Source organism: Aulostomus chinensis, chromosome 10, assembly GCF_037954235.1.
Source record: "Aulostomus chinensis isolate RoL2024-O1b breed Wild chromosome 10, RoL_Achi_v1.0, whole genome shotgun sequence".
Classification (NCBI taxonomy): domain Eukaryota; kingdom Metazoa; phylum Chordata; class Actinopteri; order Syngnathiformes; family Aulostomidae; genus Aulostomus; species Aulostomus chinensis.
Genome location: NC_141329.1, coordinates 5,542,213 through 5,560,551, shown reverse-complemented (window position 1 = coordinate 5,560,551; position 18,339 = coordinate 5,542,213). Strand labels below are relative to the sequence as shown.

The 18,339-nt window shown below is 41.1% G+C and overlaps 1 protein-coding gene across 5 annotated transcripts in view; it reads right to left on the bottom strand.

Moving 5' to 3' along the window:
- The window catches only part of gria4a (glutamate receptor, ionotropic, AMPA 4a), a 99,312-nt gene that overhangs the window by 4,428 nt on the left and 76,545 nt on the right, over positions 1 to 18,339 (bottom strand). Inside the window, exons 14-17 of one of the 5 annotated variants that reach the window (XM_086215733.1) lie at positions 15,677 to 15,875; positions 10,895 to 11,142; positions 6,493 to 6,607; positions 3,099 to 3,236 (exon numbers count right to left, since the gene is read on the bottom strand). In XM_086215733.1, coding sequence (XP_086071859.1) covers positions 3,099 to 3,236; positions 6,493 to 6,607; positions 10,895 to 11,142; positions 15,677 to 15,875 — 700 coding nt within the window. Of the gene's footprint in view, positions 1 to 2,963; positions 3,237 to 4,859; positions 4,975 to 6,492; positions 6,608 to 10,894; positions 11,143 to 15,676; positions 15,876 to 18,339 lie in introns of all 5 variants that reach the window. The other 4 variants (XM_086215734.1, XM_086215735.1, XM_086215737.1 and 1 more) reach the window with 4 other exon arrangements.

Sequence of the window (18,339 nt, the reverse complement as noted above, 5' to 3'; positions counted from 1 at the left end):
CAAAGGTGTTTGCTGGTTACCACCCAACACACCAGTCTGCCTGGTGGTAACCAGTAATCAACACACAACATTGTTGATACAGGGAGTTTGTGCCTCCACCGTGGAAAAAAGTTTAATTTCATGTGTCATTGGGACTTTGATCAGGAATGTTGTGAATGCACCCCAGACTACATTTACACATCCCACGAAAAAACTTTCACTGTGAATGCTAACAGTTTGGAAAAAGAAGGCAAAAGTAAAGGTAAAAGCAGGCAGCAACCAACAAAAATGTACACAATAGACAGGAGGATTTGGATTGTAGACATCTGCATTTCATAGGTGGCCATGCATTTCACGTGTTTCATTTATTGGAAAAAATTGGGTGAGAATTTCAAAGGGACAGGATTTGGAAGGTGAGGACTTTGGAGAGAGACGGAAGGAAAACACGAAGGAGTGATTTGTCTTTCAAGGTCTCAGATTTATAGAGAGGGAGTGACTCTATACCGCTCAGAGTAGGGGGACACTTCACAGGCACAGGCTACCGCATGATGTTTCAGTCAGAACGGCGTCGCAACTCTCAGCAAGCCAATAAGATGTCGTTTTAGATAGAAAGGCATGCATTTTTAAATGAGGAATTAAATATATGAGCTGAGTTTGGAAACTTGCAAAACTAATATTTAGGAATGATTTGCCATCCAAATTTTGATGCTCTACTTTGGGACTCATTAAGGTTATTACTAACTTTAAAAACTAAATCATAAACAGACTTCACACTTGTAAAATCTTTGTGGGAGCATTATTGTAGAATTCATAAAAAAATAAGCTTTTACATGCATTGTTTGCCAGTACACTTCTCTCCATTAAGAAGCAGCCAACAGTGATTTTTAACTGACTGAGACTAATGTTATGAGTGCTGTTACACTGATGTACAGCTCAATTAAAACAGGGAACATTCAACTTTAACAGAGTGAATTTCAAGGAATTTTTTACAGAGGCATACATTCGTCGACGAAACTCTGTTTTATTGCTTTTGAATGTCATCCAAAACATCTCAAAATGGTTTATCTGCGACCAAACATATGCCTCATCTAATGTTATCTTCCAACAGATAACAGCGGACATTGATTGTACAACCTTTATCTGTCGTTTCCTTCAGCATATTGCAGACCTATTGATCCTGCTGATGATCAGATGGGCTTCATAATTTTGCTGAACGGCCTCCTACAAAGAAATCAATTCTGGTATTTTATTTCACTTGCTCTTTAACGTTAATGATCACGAGTCACGTTTTTGTAACATCACTAAGTAGCTGTTCTGTATGAAGTGTGGGCTTTAGCAAAAGTTCCACATTAACACTAAGAAAGTGGACTGTTTTGGCATCATCAGGGCTGGATTATGTCTTTGGACCAAAAGAGCAGGGATGCACAACTCCAGGTAAATCTGGACAGGAAACAGAGCTTGCCATGTATTGTTTGTATTGTATGACGTCATTTTAGAGGCTGAGATGTTTGTTTGTTTTAGCTTTTTTTTTCTGAAGCAACGCACTGATGGAAGGACATACACATCAGAGAGAAGCTTTTCATTGGTGCAAAATCAGCACATGCCCATCAGTGCAAGACGAGCCATCAAACATTAGACTTCTCTTTACAGGAAGAGAAAAGACAGGCATTTTTGGGAAAAACATACTATTTTTTAAAAAAATTTTGTACATGTAGGTTTCATATAATGAGAAAATAAAACAGCTAACATGGGGTTGAGGGTTAAAAGTGTAGGAAAATGTAATTTTAAAGGAAATTTTAAACAACATTTCGCTGACTCGCACCCGACCTTAGTTTGAACTGGTCTTAACATGCTCAAACAGCTTATTTTTTACTTTCATGTCCACCTCACGAATGACTTCACCCTTAATCTTGTCTCTGGTGATCCTCTTTCACACCCCCAAGATATATTTGATGAAATTGATGAAAATTAGTGTCCGCGCACTTGCTAATTAATTTGTAGCTGGAAGCAGACATATTTTAATGAGGTAAAAGTGCATAACAAACTTTTGCTCTCAGGATAGTGAAGTACCATTATACTGCTACAACCTAAAAATAGATGGCCAAGAAAATCTGGAACCATGAGAGGTGAATGAGTTTGTATTTATGAACTTGGAAGTTACGTAATGCATGCTGATTATCATTGTTTTAATGCTGGCATTTCACAAAGCATCAGTGTCAAAAACTAGTCTGCTCCTCAGTATAGAACTGCTGCTAAAACAATCAAATAATTAAGGGATTAAATAAAGTTGATAGAAAAATAATCAGTAATCATAAGAATGTAATTTTGCAAGAATGCACAGATATTATCTAGTTTCTCACCATATAGCCTGGAAATTTGGATAATAATGCATCAGTGCAGTCTTCAGGAGCATTTTCCCCACTATTTCCTGAAATACTTAGTTAATCTAAGAAACAATTATTCTGTATATATATATATATATATATATATATATATATATATATATATATATAATATATATATATATATATATATATATATTATATATATATAAACATTATTGAACAACCCCTGATGATGGAGTTGTGCATCTCTGCTTCATCATTGTTTAGTTATCAGCAAAATAGTGCAATGCAGGTGCCTAGTCACGTCATCAGCCAAGAGCATCACCATCACTGTCATCATCAACATCGTCATCATCATCATCTGCAGCCAAAGACGATGGAACCAAATGTGTAGTCACACAAATCTTATCCAGCATAACAAGCTGAAGCATAACCACCAAAGAAAAAGTCGAAGAAAATATTAGACCATAACAGCCAAAATAAGCATAAAAAAGCTACATTGGTTCCACAATGCTTGACCGCATCCTCATGACCACATGAAGAACAACAAGGTTGCGTGTGGCTGCTGCGACAGTCTCGGCATCGACAATACAAGTTTCTACAGCACCACCACCATGACCAACACCATCAGTACCCCACCTATATGGGAGCCTCTAAATCCTACCCCTATATCTTGACCCCCTCGGAGCCGTACACGTTGTACCCCTCCCTATAAGTGGCTAGATTCTGGGTGCTGGGGGAGGGGCTGGGGCAGTGGGGGGGACTAAGGTCCACCTTCATGCGCTTGGCTTCGGCCCGTGACTTGTAGCAGAACTCGACCAGGGCCACCAGCATAGCAAGGCCCAGGCCGCCCACAAGGATGTAGAAGACCCCAGCCACATTGGACAGGCTCAGAGCCTGGGATGACTTGTCCTGGAGAGCAGGAGGAGAGCGAATGTGTTTGGGGGAAGGAGTGATGGAGGAGGTGAGGAAGAAGAAAAAGAAGGAGTAGAAGCCAAGTGTTGGAGGAGGTGAGTAAAGGTAGAAAGAAGTAAATGAGGGTAAAACAATGCAAATAGAGAGAAATAGTTGAAAAGAAAGAAGATGAAGATGGCCAGGGATGAAGAGGCATGTGTGGCAGAAGACGGAGAAGGTGAGGAGAACAGAGAGGAGCAGGGGGGTAGAAAGCCAGGGAGGAGTAGGGGAAAGACAGAAGGTCAACAAGGTTAGACACAAAAAAGTGGCAGTGAAATATTGAAATACTGACATTCTTAATGGAAATATTTACATTCTACTTCTACGACTACAATTACTACTACTGCCACCACTACTACATACATAGACAACACATGTGTAACAATACATCTACAGTACATACTACATGTCTACTGTGATCTAGTAATATCAAGTAAGTCAAAAAGACAGTAATCACTTATCAAACAAATCAGAGCAGGCTTTAATCTGAGCGATGATGAGATTCCAATTTTAAATTAACTTCAATGCTCCAGCTGCATTTTCTGAAATGTTTTAAGCAACTTTTTACATGTTTTACAAAAATGTGAAATTCATAGTGGGTCATGAATTTCGTTTCTACGCCCAAACACAAATGTATTGAAGGTTTTATACTGGGGAGATACTGTGTAGCCTATAATGTAAATGAGCATTCAAATAGTGAATGCTAACAGAAAGAATATGGTCACGCTTTATCATACGGGTCCACGATTTCTTCATAATTTCATAAGAAAGAAAACAGTGTAACTGAAAGGAAACGCTATTATCATTCATGTCAGCTGCAGATTTCCAGAGTTCCATATACATATATATATATATATATATATATATATATATATATATATATATATTAAATGGGACATGTATACAAATATCAAAATAAAATAATAATATCAATAAAAAATAAAGTATATTAAATTTCAAATTTTTTGATGTTCAGCAGGTTTTATTTTTACAAACTAAAATATTTTTAATTTATCATTAGCATTAATATTAATCAATTATACAGGTTTTGTAAAATCTTTGTAAATTATTCAGAAAGTGGACCCATAAAATAACGTGTTACCAAAAACACGAAAAAAAATTTCTTCCCCAATTAAATCTTAAACATTAAAACAATAGTTGCTGACAACTTGCTAATGCAAAAGCTGATGAAACAGTATTCTCATCTGGTGGGTGAGTTTCAGGTTATGTTGTATGGGCTCTATTGTATGAATTCAAAACAAAAACATGAATGTGACAATAATCTGATGACAAATTCACACCGGCTTGCTGAGTGCTAACTGCAATGAAGATGGGTTTGCCACAGATTGCTACAGAAACTGATCAAGAAATTAAATCGCATATTTGCTAGTAAAATCAAAATAGAGATAGGAGAAATGAGGTAGGAAGGAATGTAAATATAGATTTTGGTCTAATGTGGAGCACACTAAAAATATGTTGTTGAATAGACTATTGCTAGGACAGTAGTTGCAGTAATCTGGAGCATATTCAGATGAGAGTTTCAGGCTAGCGTTCTGTGGGCCGCAGCAGCGTGAGACTGACCTTACTTCCAGAGTCCTTGGGTCCACATTCTCCCTTGTCATACCACCATTTGTTTTTCAGTTTGTCTAAGACGCCTGCTTCGCTCAGTTTCAAAACTGCAAGGTTTACCGGGGTTCTTTGCGTGTAAAAATAACATAAATAACATCATAGGTCATGTTATTTTATGTTATTAGGGTATTTCACATTTGCATTGCACAGCTCAGTCACATAGAAAGGCACTTTTGTTCAGGTCAAGTGACCTAGTGTGGATCCCACTGAGTACATGTGTGTAAGCTCGTTGAGGAGGGGCTGGGGGGAGTGAGGAGCTAAGGCGAGCTACAGACATATGAGTGGGACCCACCTTTGTCACTTCAGGTAACGCACCCATGCTGCCCCAGCTGGAACGCTGTTAAACCAGAGGCAAGTACTGTTAAAGCAGAACTATTGGCCTTGGGCTGGCTCTGCACTTCCGCTGGGAGAGGCTTAAAGTGTCTTAATTGACTAGAGGGCTCAAACATTAAACTTTATGCCTGATTTTTGTCCTTGTTGCTCTCAGATCCTTTAGATGCAATTCCACACTTATCGGATCAATGTTTGACTCTGAAATGCTAACGTCATTGTTTTACGTATTTAAGAAATCAATTTACGACCTTGCAAGCAGATAACAAGAATTAAAGTGGAAAAAGTTGCATTTAGAAAACATTTGCTCAACAGGAATGGAGAGTTTTGAACTGAAATACTATCTTGGATGCCTAATTCCTGCAAAGGAAAAGGACTTGTAGGAAATTGTATCCTGTAATTGCATTCTGCTTCCATGAATTATTCATCCTCCATCTGCCAAGTCAACTTCAGTCTAAAAGAATCTGAGCTACTATTTCACTCAGGTCTCATTTTTCCTTTAAATGCTTTGGAAACTGTCTCAACTGCCATGCACTTGAGCAACAGATATATTCAGTGAAGTGATAAGGATCGGCTTGGCATCTCTCTGTCTCTCTCTCTCCCTGTCTCTCTCTCTCTCTCTCTCCTCTTGTTGCTATTTGCCTCTCAACTTCTCTCTTTCAAGTTTCTTCACCTACCTCTCCTCAGAGCTGCCACTAGGGGTCGGATATTCCTGCCTTCACAGTAATTGCTCTTGTCCATTACCTCGCTTTGTCCTCACAGAGAGGCAGGACTAGATTAGTGACAAATATCATTGGAAAAAATAAAACCAAAAAAAAACAAAAAACTTATTCACTGATATTTTCAAATCTAATATTCCAGTAACTTACAAATGAAAACATGGTTGAGTAATTTGGTTTTCTATGGGTATATAGCCAATTCACTTTTCCAATTTAAAAGTCTTTTTTTTCTGATCTGGAAAATATGTTGTTGTTTTGTTTCCAAAATAAGTTCAACTGTTGTATCATTGTCAAAAGGTCTGAACCTTTTCTTTGAAAAAGTCACACACCACTGACAACAGCTACAACAATGCATGAATGCTTGAAGCCACGGGAGATTTCAGGGTGACACTTTTAAAGTCCCAGTACGTTCCTGGACTCTGCCAGGGCAGATGCATGTATTACACTCCCGGGACGTGGGCCATCGCAGGCTGTCCAGCAGCCGGTGAGTGGCCCCCATCCCCTAGTGGTGGGGTGGGCAGACAGAGAGGGCTAACCTTGGAATCCCCTCCCCCGCTGCCACATTCTCCTTTGTCATACCACCACTTGTTTTTCAATTTGTCCAACAGGCCCTGCTCGTTGAGCTTTAGCACGGCCAGGTTGACCGCATTTCTTAAAGTAAAAAAAGGAGGGACAGATAAGATAATTTGGTCAGAGCAGAGGATGGAGGGACAAGACAGACAAGATGGAGGTGGACCACAGCTGGGGGGAAGGAGGGGAGGGAAACCATGAGGAGGGGGAGCAAAGGGAGGAGAAATCAGAGGAGCTGAAGGCACAAAGATGGAGTTCATGGGGACGGATGCAAATTAGACAACACTCTCTCACATTCTTCTTGACTGCCTTAGCTTATTTCACTTCATTGTTTTGAGGAAAAATATATTTTTTGGATCTGATGTATCTTCCCGCCATCATTTCTGGTACAGGGCTCTTCTAGCAGAGGATGCTCCATGGTGCTCATCAGATTGTGGACAAACTACGTGTTAACCAGGTCTCTGCTGCCTGCTGATGGTGCTCTTGCCCCTTCCTGTTGTTCCTCTGCCTGTCTAGTAGCCTAAACGCTTGTGAATGTGAGTGTGTGTGTGACTGTGTGTGTGTGTGTGTGTGTGTGTGTGTGTGTGTGTGTGTGTGTGTGTGTGTGGATGTGCATGTGTGTGTGTCTCTAGTTTCCCACAGGCCTCTTGCTCACACCCCTGAAGGGATTGACCTCCAAACAAAACTCAGGGACACAGGGCTAAATATCAAGCATCCGTGTGGTGTGTGCGCATGTGCTCAGCTCTGCTCTTTTCAGCTGAAACTACTGTGAGGAAATGCTGTGAAATCCTCTGTGTGTGTGTGTGTGTGTGTGTGTGTGTGTGTGTGTGTGTGTGTTGGATAGCATAAGTCTTTTAGTCTTTTTGCATGTTTTACCTGGATTACAACACATATTGTGTTCTGAATCAGAAATCTGCTCAGCTAAAGAAAGCTGTCCTTCATTGACTTTTACTTAACATTTCTAAAAGAAGAAAAAAAAAAAAGGAAAAAAAAGTGTCTTAGAAAGTTGTGTCATTTTGCAGGGAACTCTCATATATGCGATGGAGAGCTTCTCGCCAGCACTTGAGTTTATCACCCAGAAGACCTCAAAGAATCAATTTTTAACTTTCTTACCATGCAATAATGAGTTCACTCGAAATGCAATTGAAGAGTGCAGACCACCGAGTGATCATGCCAACTTTACGAAAAACCCTTGTCCAGAATTGCACCCTAAATTAATAGATAGTATCACTGTAAGTACGCTTGTTTTTTTTTCATTTAAAATCAGCTCCATCATCTGGATCAAAATGGAATGAGTTATTCCTTGCCCTCCCTCATCTAATGTTCCTACACTTTGCCAAGATTCAAGAAAATCTGTCCTGTAATTTCTGCTTTAATCCTGTAAACAATCAGACTGAGAAAGTCATGAACTGCAATGCAAACATAACCTCCTTCGTCGAGATAATAACATAACTGATGAACTGACAATAATGGCTGCCCGAGAGAAAAAAAACCTCAGCATTCGATCTGTGCAGCAAGCTTTGGGAAGTGGTTGACAATAAATATCATTATGTATGCAACATTATTCTTAACGGATTTATACAAAAAGAGTAGAATTTACAAGAAAGACTACATGACAGCATTTTTTATGGAAACTGCAACCAGCGATAATTCTAATGGTACCTCTCACATGGCTTATTTATTCACAGTATTGTTCCCAACTGTGTGTGCAAAACATGGTAGCTGCATGATTTTACCACCATATTCCCAACCTGTCTCTAGTGTGTCATTACAGCGACCCATTAAATACTTTCCTGTTGTTCTCTTCCTCTGCTGATCATTGTTTTTTTGTGAGATGCTGTAATCACCAATACTGAACTCCACAACAAGGTGGCTGCAGTCTTCGCCTACTTGCATGTGGGTCTATCTCTGTTTACTTGAATATCTGATGTCTGATCTCATCTCTGAGGGTGTTACTAGTTTTCCAGAGATATTTCTAAGCAGAAGGTCAAACGTATTTTAAACTAAATTGGAATTATTGGTGGATTATTCTTGCAGAAATGTGCAAAATATCATTCTGCAAACACTGCAAGCTGCTGTTCAGGATCAGTGCATCTCAGTAGTTCGCTCACGTCCTCCTGACACAAGGAATCAATCTGTAATAGGGCTTCGAACAATTGAACTGACATCCTGAAATATCGTTGAAATGTGGATGATAGTTATGTAGGTCTTGAACGAGCCTCTGGAATTCTCCTTGTTCCACTTCTCATACCAAAGTAGGATGGTCGGAAAAACTTGTCTTTGTTCTAGTAGAAAAATGAAAATGTAATTGATGCTCCTATTCACTATGTCCATTTGCTGTGACGTTTTCTTCTTTGTTGTTTAATGCAAATCTTTGCAAAAATTGACACCGGAATCAGTGTGTATGCTCTACATTTGGAAAATTACCTGATGATCCATTTGTAACTAAACAAATGCAAAGTCTAACAGATGAATTGTGTGATTGCATTTTGATGTCAAACATCAATTCATTCTACTTTGCAATATTAACAAATTGCTTCCAAAGAACCAAAACCAAATTAGCGAAGTCGTCGTTGTCGGTTCAGAGGGGGAGTTGTGAAGATAGTCAAGAGATTTCAAGCGAGACAGTGTTCTCTCTGATCTACAAGCCATGACCGATCACAGTAACACAGGAGCTATGGATGAAAAACAGTTCAAACATGAGAGTCGTCGCAATTTAAACAGTCACATATCAATCATCATATCAGGCATCACACATCCCTTACACTGATTTGAATTAACAGGGAACTCATTCTCCTCATTAACATCATCAAGTCAAATCAACACTGTAGTTAGCGCAGAGAGGACAGAGAGAGAGAGAGAGAATGAGAGAGAGAATGAAAGAGCGAGAAAACGAGAGAGAGAGAGAGAGAGAGAGAGAGAGAGAAGAGGCAGGCTCACGTGCACACTCCCAGCCACATGTGCACCCCGTAGATGGGGTTTCCGCCGATCGAGAGAAGCCAGAGACAACCGTGGATAGTCCCAGTAATGTGTTCTACTGGGGGTTGGGGGGGCAAGATAAAGGGGAGCTATCCACCCACTGTCTGTCACTTTTCCCTCATAAACGGAAAACCCTTAGCGTAAACAGAAAAGGGACAAATTACAGTGACTGGGGCCTTTGAGGGACTTGTTTGCACCGTACACAGGGGAAAGTTATAGGACAGGCTGTCAGGCATGCTGTTTGTATTCTGCCGTTCGTAAGGCAAATCTGAGAAACGCTGACAGAAAGAGAGAGATGGAGCGTGAGAGTAAGTGGTCCTGCTTCTCTGAATGTGGTCCATTATTTTCCCGCAGCATGCAGGCACTTTAGTCCAATACCTCAGCGACACCTTTTAGGTGTTAACACGCTAAATAAATAAGTGTCTGCTGAACGAAAAGCAAAGGGACCAAATTTAGGACTTATTTAGTCACTTTCTAATTAATTTCCTCCATCTTATACTCTCTCTTAAAAGGTTTACACACTTTTAAAGTACAAACTACTGTTGAATTTAGACTTGGTATTGTGAAGCTACCAATAATTTTAACACTATCAAGTACAAAAGGATTATATTCTTTTTGGGATCATTTATTTTTTACTTCCCCCATTATTTGGGCCCCTCTACTTCCTTCTTCTCATTTGTTGTTTCCTGTTCTTCTATAAATTCCCCCTTGTGGCTCTGGGTGTAGTGGCATCTGTCTGAGGTGCTGCCCCTCCTCATACATCTCATTTATCATAATCATCACCATCATCATCATCATCATCATCATCACTAGCATCTCTGAGGATGAGAGGAACAGACGTGAGACAGCAGACACATGGACACAGTTACCTGTGAGGTGGCCCTGTAGAGAGAAGTGTGATTGAATGAGCAACAGGAGAGGAAGGTAGGACATGAGCATTAAGAGAAAGACGAATGACAGGGACACAGGACAGAGCGATGGGTTGGGGGGGGGGTGGAGCTACGGGAGGTGGGGAGACAGAGTGAGATGAAATTCATCATCTATACATTTAACACAATTGTCTACATCGCTGCTGTTGGGTGAAAACCTATGTTTTGGGGTTTTTTTTGAAATTCCAATGTAAACAAATGCGTTCTGTCGTGCCATTTTGATTTCTCACAACCTTTTTTTTTCTTGAGAGACAGTCAACAGACTGAGAAAATCAAACATTTAAGATAAAGGCCAATTGTTAGCATATTCTTCGATATTCATGGGTGAGTTTTCACCTGACAGCAGTGACAGCTTTATCTAGATGTAGCATAAAAGGCACAGCAGGGTAGGTGGAATATCGTAGCAATAGTACAGTATCACCCAAGTTACTGTTTCCTATTGTTACACTATTCCACCTACCTTAACTGTGAGCCTTTCGGTGTAGCGATTCCATATCCTTTGGAGTCCAGATTCCCCCCGACTTTCATGGTATCACAAGGCTTGCGTTGCTCCGTGTACTCGTTCATGGTGGACTCCAGGAGAAAGGCGTACTTCCCCTTGGACTTGCGGACCCTGGCAACTCCCTCAGCTGTGGTTTTGGTGAAGACAGTCGGCTCAGCGGACTTCATATATGACCACATCTTTTCATATACAGCTATTTTGGACCTCTGGTTGGAGACAGGGTGAGAGGAAGGGGCAGAGGTTAATTAAGAGACAATTAAGAGCTTCTCTCAACATGCGATAAAAGCTTTTCTCCCAGGTTTAACACAGTTCAGTGAGAAAGGGAAGAGGAACAATAGGGCCGAGTTCTTAGAACTTATTTCACTTGGAAAATATGGCAAAGTGGCATTTTAGAAATACATTAAAATAGCTATTTGTGCCTGGCTACTAACTACTGTAGGTGCACCTGTGCCATAACCGCCATTATGCATTGCTGTGTTTGCACTGAGCAATGAGTGTCTGTGGTCATGACCACATTCATAGGAAAGTTGGAAATGAAAATGAGGAAATGAGTCAAAGTTTATCCAGGTTACCACAGTGGCGATTAAGAGTAATCATGTCTCTGCTACAGACTGCCAAATCAGAAATAGAGAGACTACCATCTGCAAAATGTCTTGTTGATCTGGGATCAGCTCAGCAGATGGTACTTGTGTTGTTGTTAATTCAGCATGTGATTTGTCAATGTCCAGATAGCCTCAGTGAGACCCAAATCCTTGCCCAGCCAGATATTTGATGGTTTATAAGGACCCTGACCCTTAAAAGAGAGGAGCCAAAGTCCTGCCACTCACCACTATCCTGGAGGTGGTTGACATGCAATAGCACTGATGTGTAGTGTGATTGTAGCGATGGTCGCTCCTGTCAGCAATCAAGATTATCAGTTGGAGCAGCTGACCACAGTTCGTGAGACTGATCTCTATTCAAAATTGATTCAAAGAAACATCTAATTGTACCAGAGGCAATGCCAGGCAGCAGAGCAGCATCGAGTGTTATTGTCTTAAATTTTCACATTTAAAATAGATCCTTCCAATCAATGACTATAATGGGCCCTTATATCAATACAGACCATGCAGAGCAGGTGATAATTTGTGTGGAAAATGCTGGTGGTATAAACTACAGGGTTGTTCTGAAATCCTGCTTAAGTCTCCTTAGTGAACACACGGCAGGGAGACCCCCTGGCTGCCCCCGAGCACAAACAGAGCCGCAGGAGTGGGTTAAAAAAAACAACAACTCTGCAATGCACCGATGATGTTTTGTATCAGGGACAGACCTGGTCTTTATCTGGTGTATGAGTCTCACTCAAAACTTTAATTCACTTTAAATGTAACAACAATTTTTATCTTTTATAAAATGATGGATAAAAAAGGGCTTTTCCTGATCTGTGTCCCTACCCCACTTTAGGAACCACATTGATAAGTAAAAAAGAGGGTTATGGAGGAAATCAAACGCACAATTTAATTTAATGATGCATGCCTTTTGCACGTATGTGCAATAAAAAACACGAGTTTGCCACCTGATTTCTATGTGTTGACTGGCTGTATTTATTGCTCTGGTTACTCCCAAGGTAAAGTGAACGGATGAGGCTTCACACTTCTTGTCATGAAAAAATGACACTGCTGTTGGTGCCTTTCAACTTTAATTTGGATCTTTAATGTAATGGCATTTACAATGATATTAAATGTGGCTGTAAAAAACTACGACTCCCTTGACAAGTCGCGCATCAATCTTACTTTAGTTTCTGACTGGAATGGCAGCCTGGTGATCCGGTTCTGCACTTGTGAATTCAGTCACCTGCTCTGGCCAGAGAGCTTTTAAGAGGACATCTGTCTGGTCTGATGCAAGACTGTGTTATTTTGAGTATATATAGAGAGTGTCAGTGTGTGTATGTTTCTATGCGCGTGCGTGCGTGCGTGCGTGTGTGAATTCATGTGTTATTACTTGTATGCAGGCTGAGTGTACTCAAGAGTGAAAATAACAAGCAGAGGAGTCAAAGTGACATCCTCCACAATGGTCCTGCTTTGGTTTTTTTAAAATTTATTTTTTGCTCTCTTCTAGTGATGAAGCGTTATTCTGTTGTTCTGCAAGTGAAACGCTGCAGCCTCAAACCAGCGCCTGGGGAAGAGTGTGTATATGTGTGAGTGTGCTGCTAGTGTGTGACGGACACCTACCCCATAATAATGTCACTCACATCCAAGAGCACCACAAGGCCCCTCCTCCCCCCTCTCTCTCTCTCCCTCTCTCTCTTCTTCCATTCTGTTTTCTCTTTTTGCCTTGCTCTCGCTACAAAAATCGATCATCAATAAATACATAAACAAATGCTCACCATCATGTTTTCTAAGATCCTCTTTACTCAAGTTCAATCCATCCATCATAGATGTTTTCTATCCGCCAATTTCTCAGTCTGGTTAGAATAAAACTGTGAGCGTGTGTGTGTGTGTGTGTGTGTGTGTGTGTGTGTGTGTGTGTGTGTGTGTGTGTGTGTGTGTGTGTGTGTGTGTGTGTGGGTTGCGTTTGTGAGTGTGAGAGTTTGAGGGAGAGTGAGAGACAGTGATGATGATGACTGTGCATGTGTACAGCAGCATCTAGCCTTGGAGGGATAGATGTGTGACAATGTGGTGTGACTCTTTCCAGATTCTTTAACAATGAGGGAGGCTGTGAAGGAGGAAATGGATGCTGGAATTCAGCTTCAAGCCTCCGCACTAAGAGGAAAACACTTTTAAATACACACAGACTCGCAAATCTGCTTGCGTGCCGCGCACACACACACACACACACACACACACTCACAGTCACATATGTATACATGCAAGCATATGTGGGTGAATATGCATATGCGCACACTGCAAAAAAATGCACACACACTCACACAAACAGACACACTGATAATTAATGGTGGTGGCGAATCCCCTTCAGCTGTGGGAGAGTAAATTGCTTTTTCACCCTCCACAGATTTCAGCCTGCTCGTTATGTTGATGATGCCAGAGCTGCTCACAGGAGCACAAATTGTCTGCTACCCTCCCAATCCAAGCCTACACACACACACACACACACACACACACACACACACACACACACACACACACACACACACACACACACACAACTTTACAAAGCATAACTATAAAGTGATATGTATACACACACAATGCATGAGCACACAAACACTTAAGAATATGCCAAGAGAGCATGACAAGAGCAGATTTGTCTCTGGTGTTTTGTGTGTATGTTGTGTGTGCATGAGTGTTTGTGTGTGTGTGTGTGTGTGTGTGTGTGTGTGTGTGTGCGTGTGTGTGTGTGCGTGCGTGTGTAAGGTTCAATAGGTGAAACACTCTACTACACTCGACTACACTGGGCCACTTCACTCCACTCTTGATCATTTCCTGCTCATTATCTCATCGTATTAGCTCCCTGTTGTAAATTGTGCTCGTGCTCTGTTTCTACCTGTGTTGTCCTCTTCGTGGAACTCTACTCCCCTCGTCACTGGCTGAGTGATGAAATGTGACAAGAGTGTGGTAAACAATCACTCTGCTCATGAGTGGGAGTGTTTCATTATTTTAATTCAAAGGCAAAGGCCCACACTGGTGCTTTTTCTTATTCAGTTAACCACTGCGCAGACCTTCCCGTGAACTTTGTCATCAAGTTTTACGCACAAATTAACTGTGAGGTAAAACCCAGACACTTTAATTCAACATCACTTCTAAAAGGTCTTTTTTTTTCCCCAAGCCAGTGTCATTTGTCCTCATCCCACCCACAGTTAGAGCTCATTCCTACAGCTTGGCTTTTGTCCAGCCTGATCTCCACGACCTCTTAACACCACTATTGTGGCTGCTTGGCTAGCCGCCCACAGACGCCAACATGCTCCCTGCCCTTTTGCTTAGTCAGGCTTAACTCTCTGTCTAATGATGGTACGGGTGGTCCGGTTTGTTTTGATGGGGAATGTTACTGAGCTGCTTGTAGAGTTTCACGATAACCTGCTCTGACTGTCTGGCTCGAAAGGAAATTAAAACCCAGAAAAAAAGTCTCCAAACTAAACAGGCAAAGTAGCCAAAAAGTCATGGGATAAGGAACTAATCCATCAAACAAAACTGAGATTAGGCTGAAGAAGAAACCCAAACAAAGGAATTGAAGACTGGTTCTGAGGTTTAAAACGTGAGGTCAGGTGATGCCGACTCATATGAAAACGCACCACTTGCTGCTGCAGTCTAAGCTGGAAGACAGAAATGCGACAGAACAGCCGCATTACATGGTGGCGGCTGCATGACATCTGTTACAATTACGCGCCAGCACGGTGGAAACAATGCCAAGAGAAAGTCAAGTAGGAGCTTTTCATGGCGGAGAATCATGAAATCCCTGGTTCAACAGCTACTCAGGCTTCATCGGGACTTCTCGCTTTCCACTGAAACGTTGGCATGTTTTGTTTGATGGCCAAAATAAACCTGAGGCTTTGATTTGATGTGCTACCTACAGGTCCTCAGGTGTGGTTTTCTTGAAGAACATCTGAATATTTTCAGGAGTTTAGCAGCACAGAAAGTTTTTTTTTTTTTTTAAATTTCTGGGAAGATACATACAGATACTTTATTTATACCAAATGTCTTAGAAAAATTATTTTGATTTTGAGTCAAAAGTATTGTCTATCCCAGCCATTACCATCTTGTATCCAACATTGTAAATGCCTGATGATTCCAAAAGCATGTGAGTCCATACCCTGAAGAACTCCTTGGTAGAGCCTGAGTCCAGCGTCCCGTAGGCTATCTCTGTCTGTTTGGCCAAGTCTTCTGCGCTCTCTATGGGGGAAACCATCCTCTCCACAGTGAGGAAGGCAGCTAGGTTGGCTGTGTAAGAGGAGATGATGATGAGGGTGAAGAACCACCACACACCCCCAACGATACGCCCAGACAGAGACCTGGAGGAGGCAGAAGGAGAGAGAATGGGATAATGAGAGAAACAGAGTGATGAGGATAAGTTGAGAGAAAATAGAAGGGAAAACATAATTATTACTGTGCTTTTGCACAACAAATGCCATGAACATGAAAATAACTGCAAGTCTCTCGTTCCTCAAACCATGTAAAGCAGTGTGATAACACGGGCTGCATGATTGTAATCTGGGCGTTCCTCCATCCCTATCGTTCTCTCATTCTCTGTGTTTACTCCCTTTATCTGCCAATTGTGAGCGAGATCATCAAAGTAAGTGGCAATTCTGTTTGTTTACATGAACTCGTTTTCACAGAGGAAGAGGAGGGGAATGTAAAAAGGGTTCGTTCCTTTTAAGAACCAGGTGCTATAAAGACCTTGAGATTCTACGGGGCAGAGACGGCAGCAGAAAAGCTGCAATAGCTATAAATCAAGTGGAGACGCTATAGAGGGAGAAATGTTTACGGTTCCAGTGTGTTCAATATTAGGAGGACATCAGCTTCACAGATAAAGAAAGGAAAAAAATTCGCAGTGATTATGTCATTGGGGTTCCTCACTAAACTGGAAATTTGTACAATGTGATGTAAGAGCGACATTAACGCATGTAGAATCTTGGTTCTCGACCTCTGAGGTGCCACTCTAAGAAGAATCAGGTGTTTGTTCGCGACCTCACCCACGTCAAATCACGTCAGAGATTCCTGGGTTTGGTGCATTGAAATATCTTTACCATTGCTGTTAAAAGCTCTGAAATAACAACAACAGAAAGAAACAACTTCTCATATTTGGCTCCTGAGGTATAACCGGGCCTGCTAAACCAGTATAACTTCATAGATTCACAGCCTCTAATTTAACAATTGATACATAGTTTTTAGTTTAGACGCTGATAGTTTACACTTGTTGTCAAGTGCAGCCAAATTTTCCCCTTCACCCCTTTTTTATGTATTTTATTTCAATCGCAACCATATGGGGAACCCCGGGTTGAGAACTCCTGGTCTACAGGTTGCATATGACTTCTTTTCAAGAGGTAATTTTGTGTTTAAAAACTACTCACTGTTCTCATCTGCAAATGTACTGTAAATCTATTTGATATCATTTAATCTGGGTCTTAAAAACACATTTAAGTGTGATAACGTGCAGATACAAAGTCTGAAAGTACCTGGTGGTTTCTAGATGCTAATTATTTCTTAGGTGCGCTAAGAGGTGCAGTGACGCCTGACTTGGCATAAATTGTCACCATTTAGAGCAACTCTGCATTCTGCTGCTGTTCTAAAGCCAGCACATTTTTAATCCTCACACACGAACACACACACACACACAAATATACAAATATGAATTGATAGCTTGTCTCCTTGAGGCATTGATCTGTTTTTCTGAATTAATGAAACTGACGTACAGTATAATAGATCATCCTGAGAAAGAGTCGTTCAGTTTTGTTGACACTTATTATCAGGAGATATTTTATGAAAGAGCAATCAAGGTTTCATGTATTAAAAACACTAAAAATGATAATGTGGCTGGCTGATGGTAAGTCACTGTGGGAGAAGAAAAGGCTGATGACAATGATAATGATGAGGAGAACGAGTTCGATGGGCGGACGTGGACGATGTGTATTTAGAAACTCATTTTCATGGGGTCTAAGGGGTCCTACAGAGGCCAGCAGAGGGGGTGAGATCTGATTGGTTAGTTGGTAAATGAGCTGTGACAGCATTTTAATCTGACCTTGAGTGGACAGAGAGGGGGAGGGTGGGCCTGAATAAATAACAAGGCAAAAAGAAAAAGAGCATGAAAAGAGGAAGGTAAAGAGATGGAGAGAAAAGGGGTTCAAGAGCGGCATTTCTTTTGCGCACGTTATACATTATTTTGTTTTACCTGAAACTGTTGAAACTTTCTTTGATTTACCTCAACCATGGTCGCCAAAAGTGGGCTCCGGTGGTATCGGGTTCACTTTGGCCAGCCCAAGTATGTATGTGTACGTATGCATAAATAAATTAGTAAGTCCCCCTAATTAAAACATTAAATATAATAATAAAATTCCCTGTTTGTGCTGTGGTTTTTCAGAGAGGTGAAATGCTCTTAAAATGAAGCTGTAGAAACTGTGGCACACAATCAAAAGGCTTTTTAACTGAGGAACAGGTGTTTGCAGCCTGCAGCCCAACATTTCATTTGTGTTTTGTGTCCTCAAGCGGAAAAAAAAAAGCTTGTCACCTGTGAGCTGACCGCCACCACTGCCTCCCTCCCACTTTGTCTCTCTCCCATCAAAGTGTTCAACACAGGACATACAGAGTGAATTGAGATACATAGTGGGTGGAAATAAGTGACCTTCCAGCCTCCAAAAGGCTTGATGTTGCATTTCATTTTCACTCACTGTAGTAGAACCTGGAGTCACTGCAGCAATAAGTCGGCGTTCGCTAAAGGGGGAAGGGGAGCCATAATCATTTCTGGAGGGTAACGTGTCT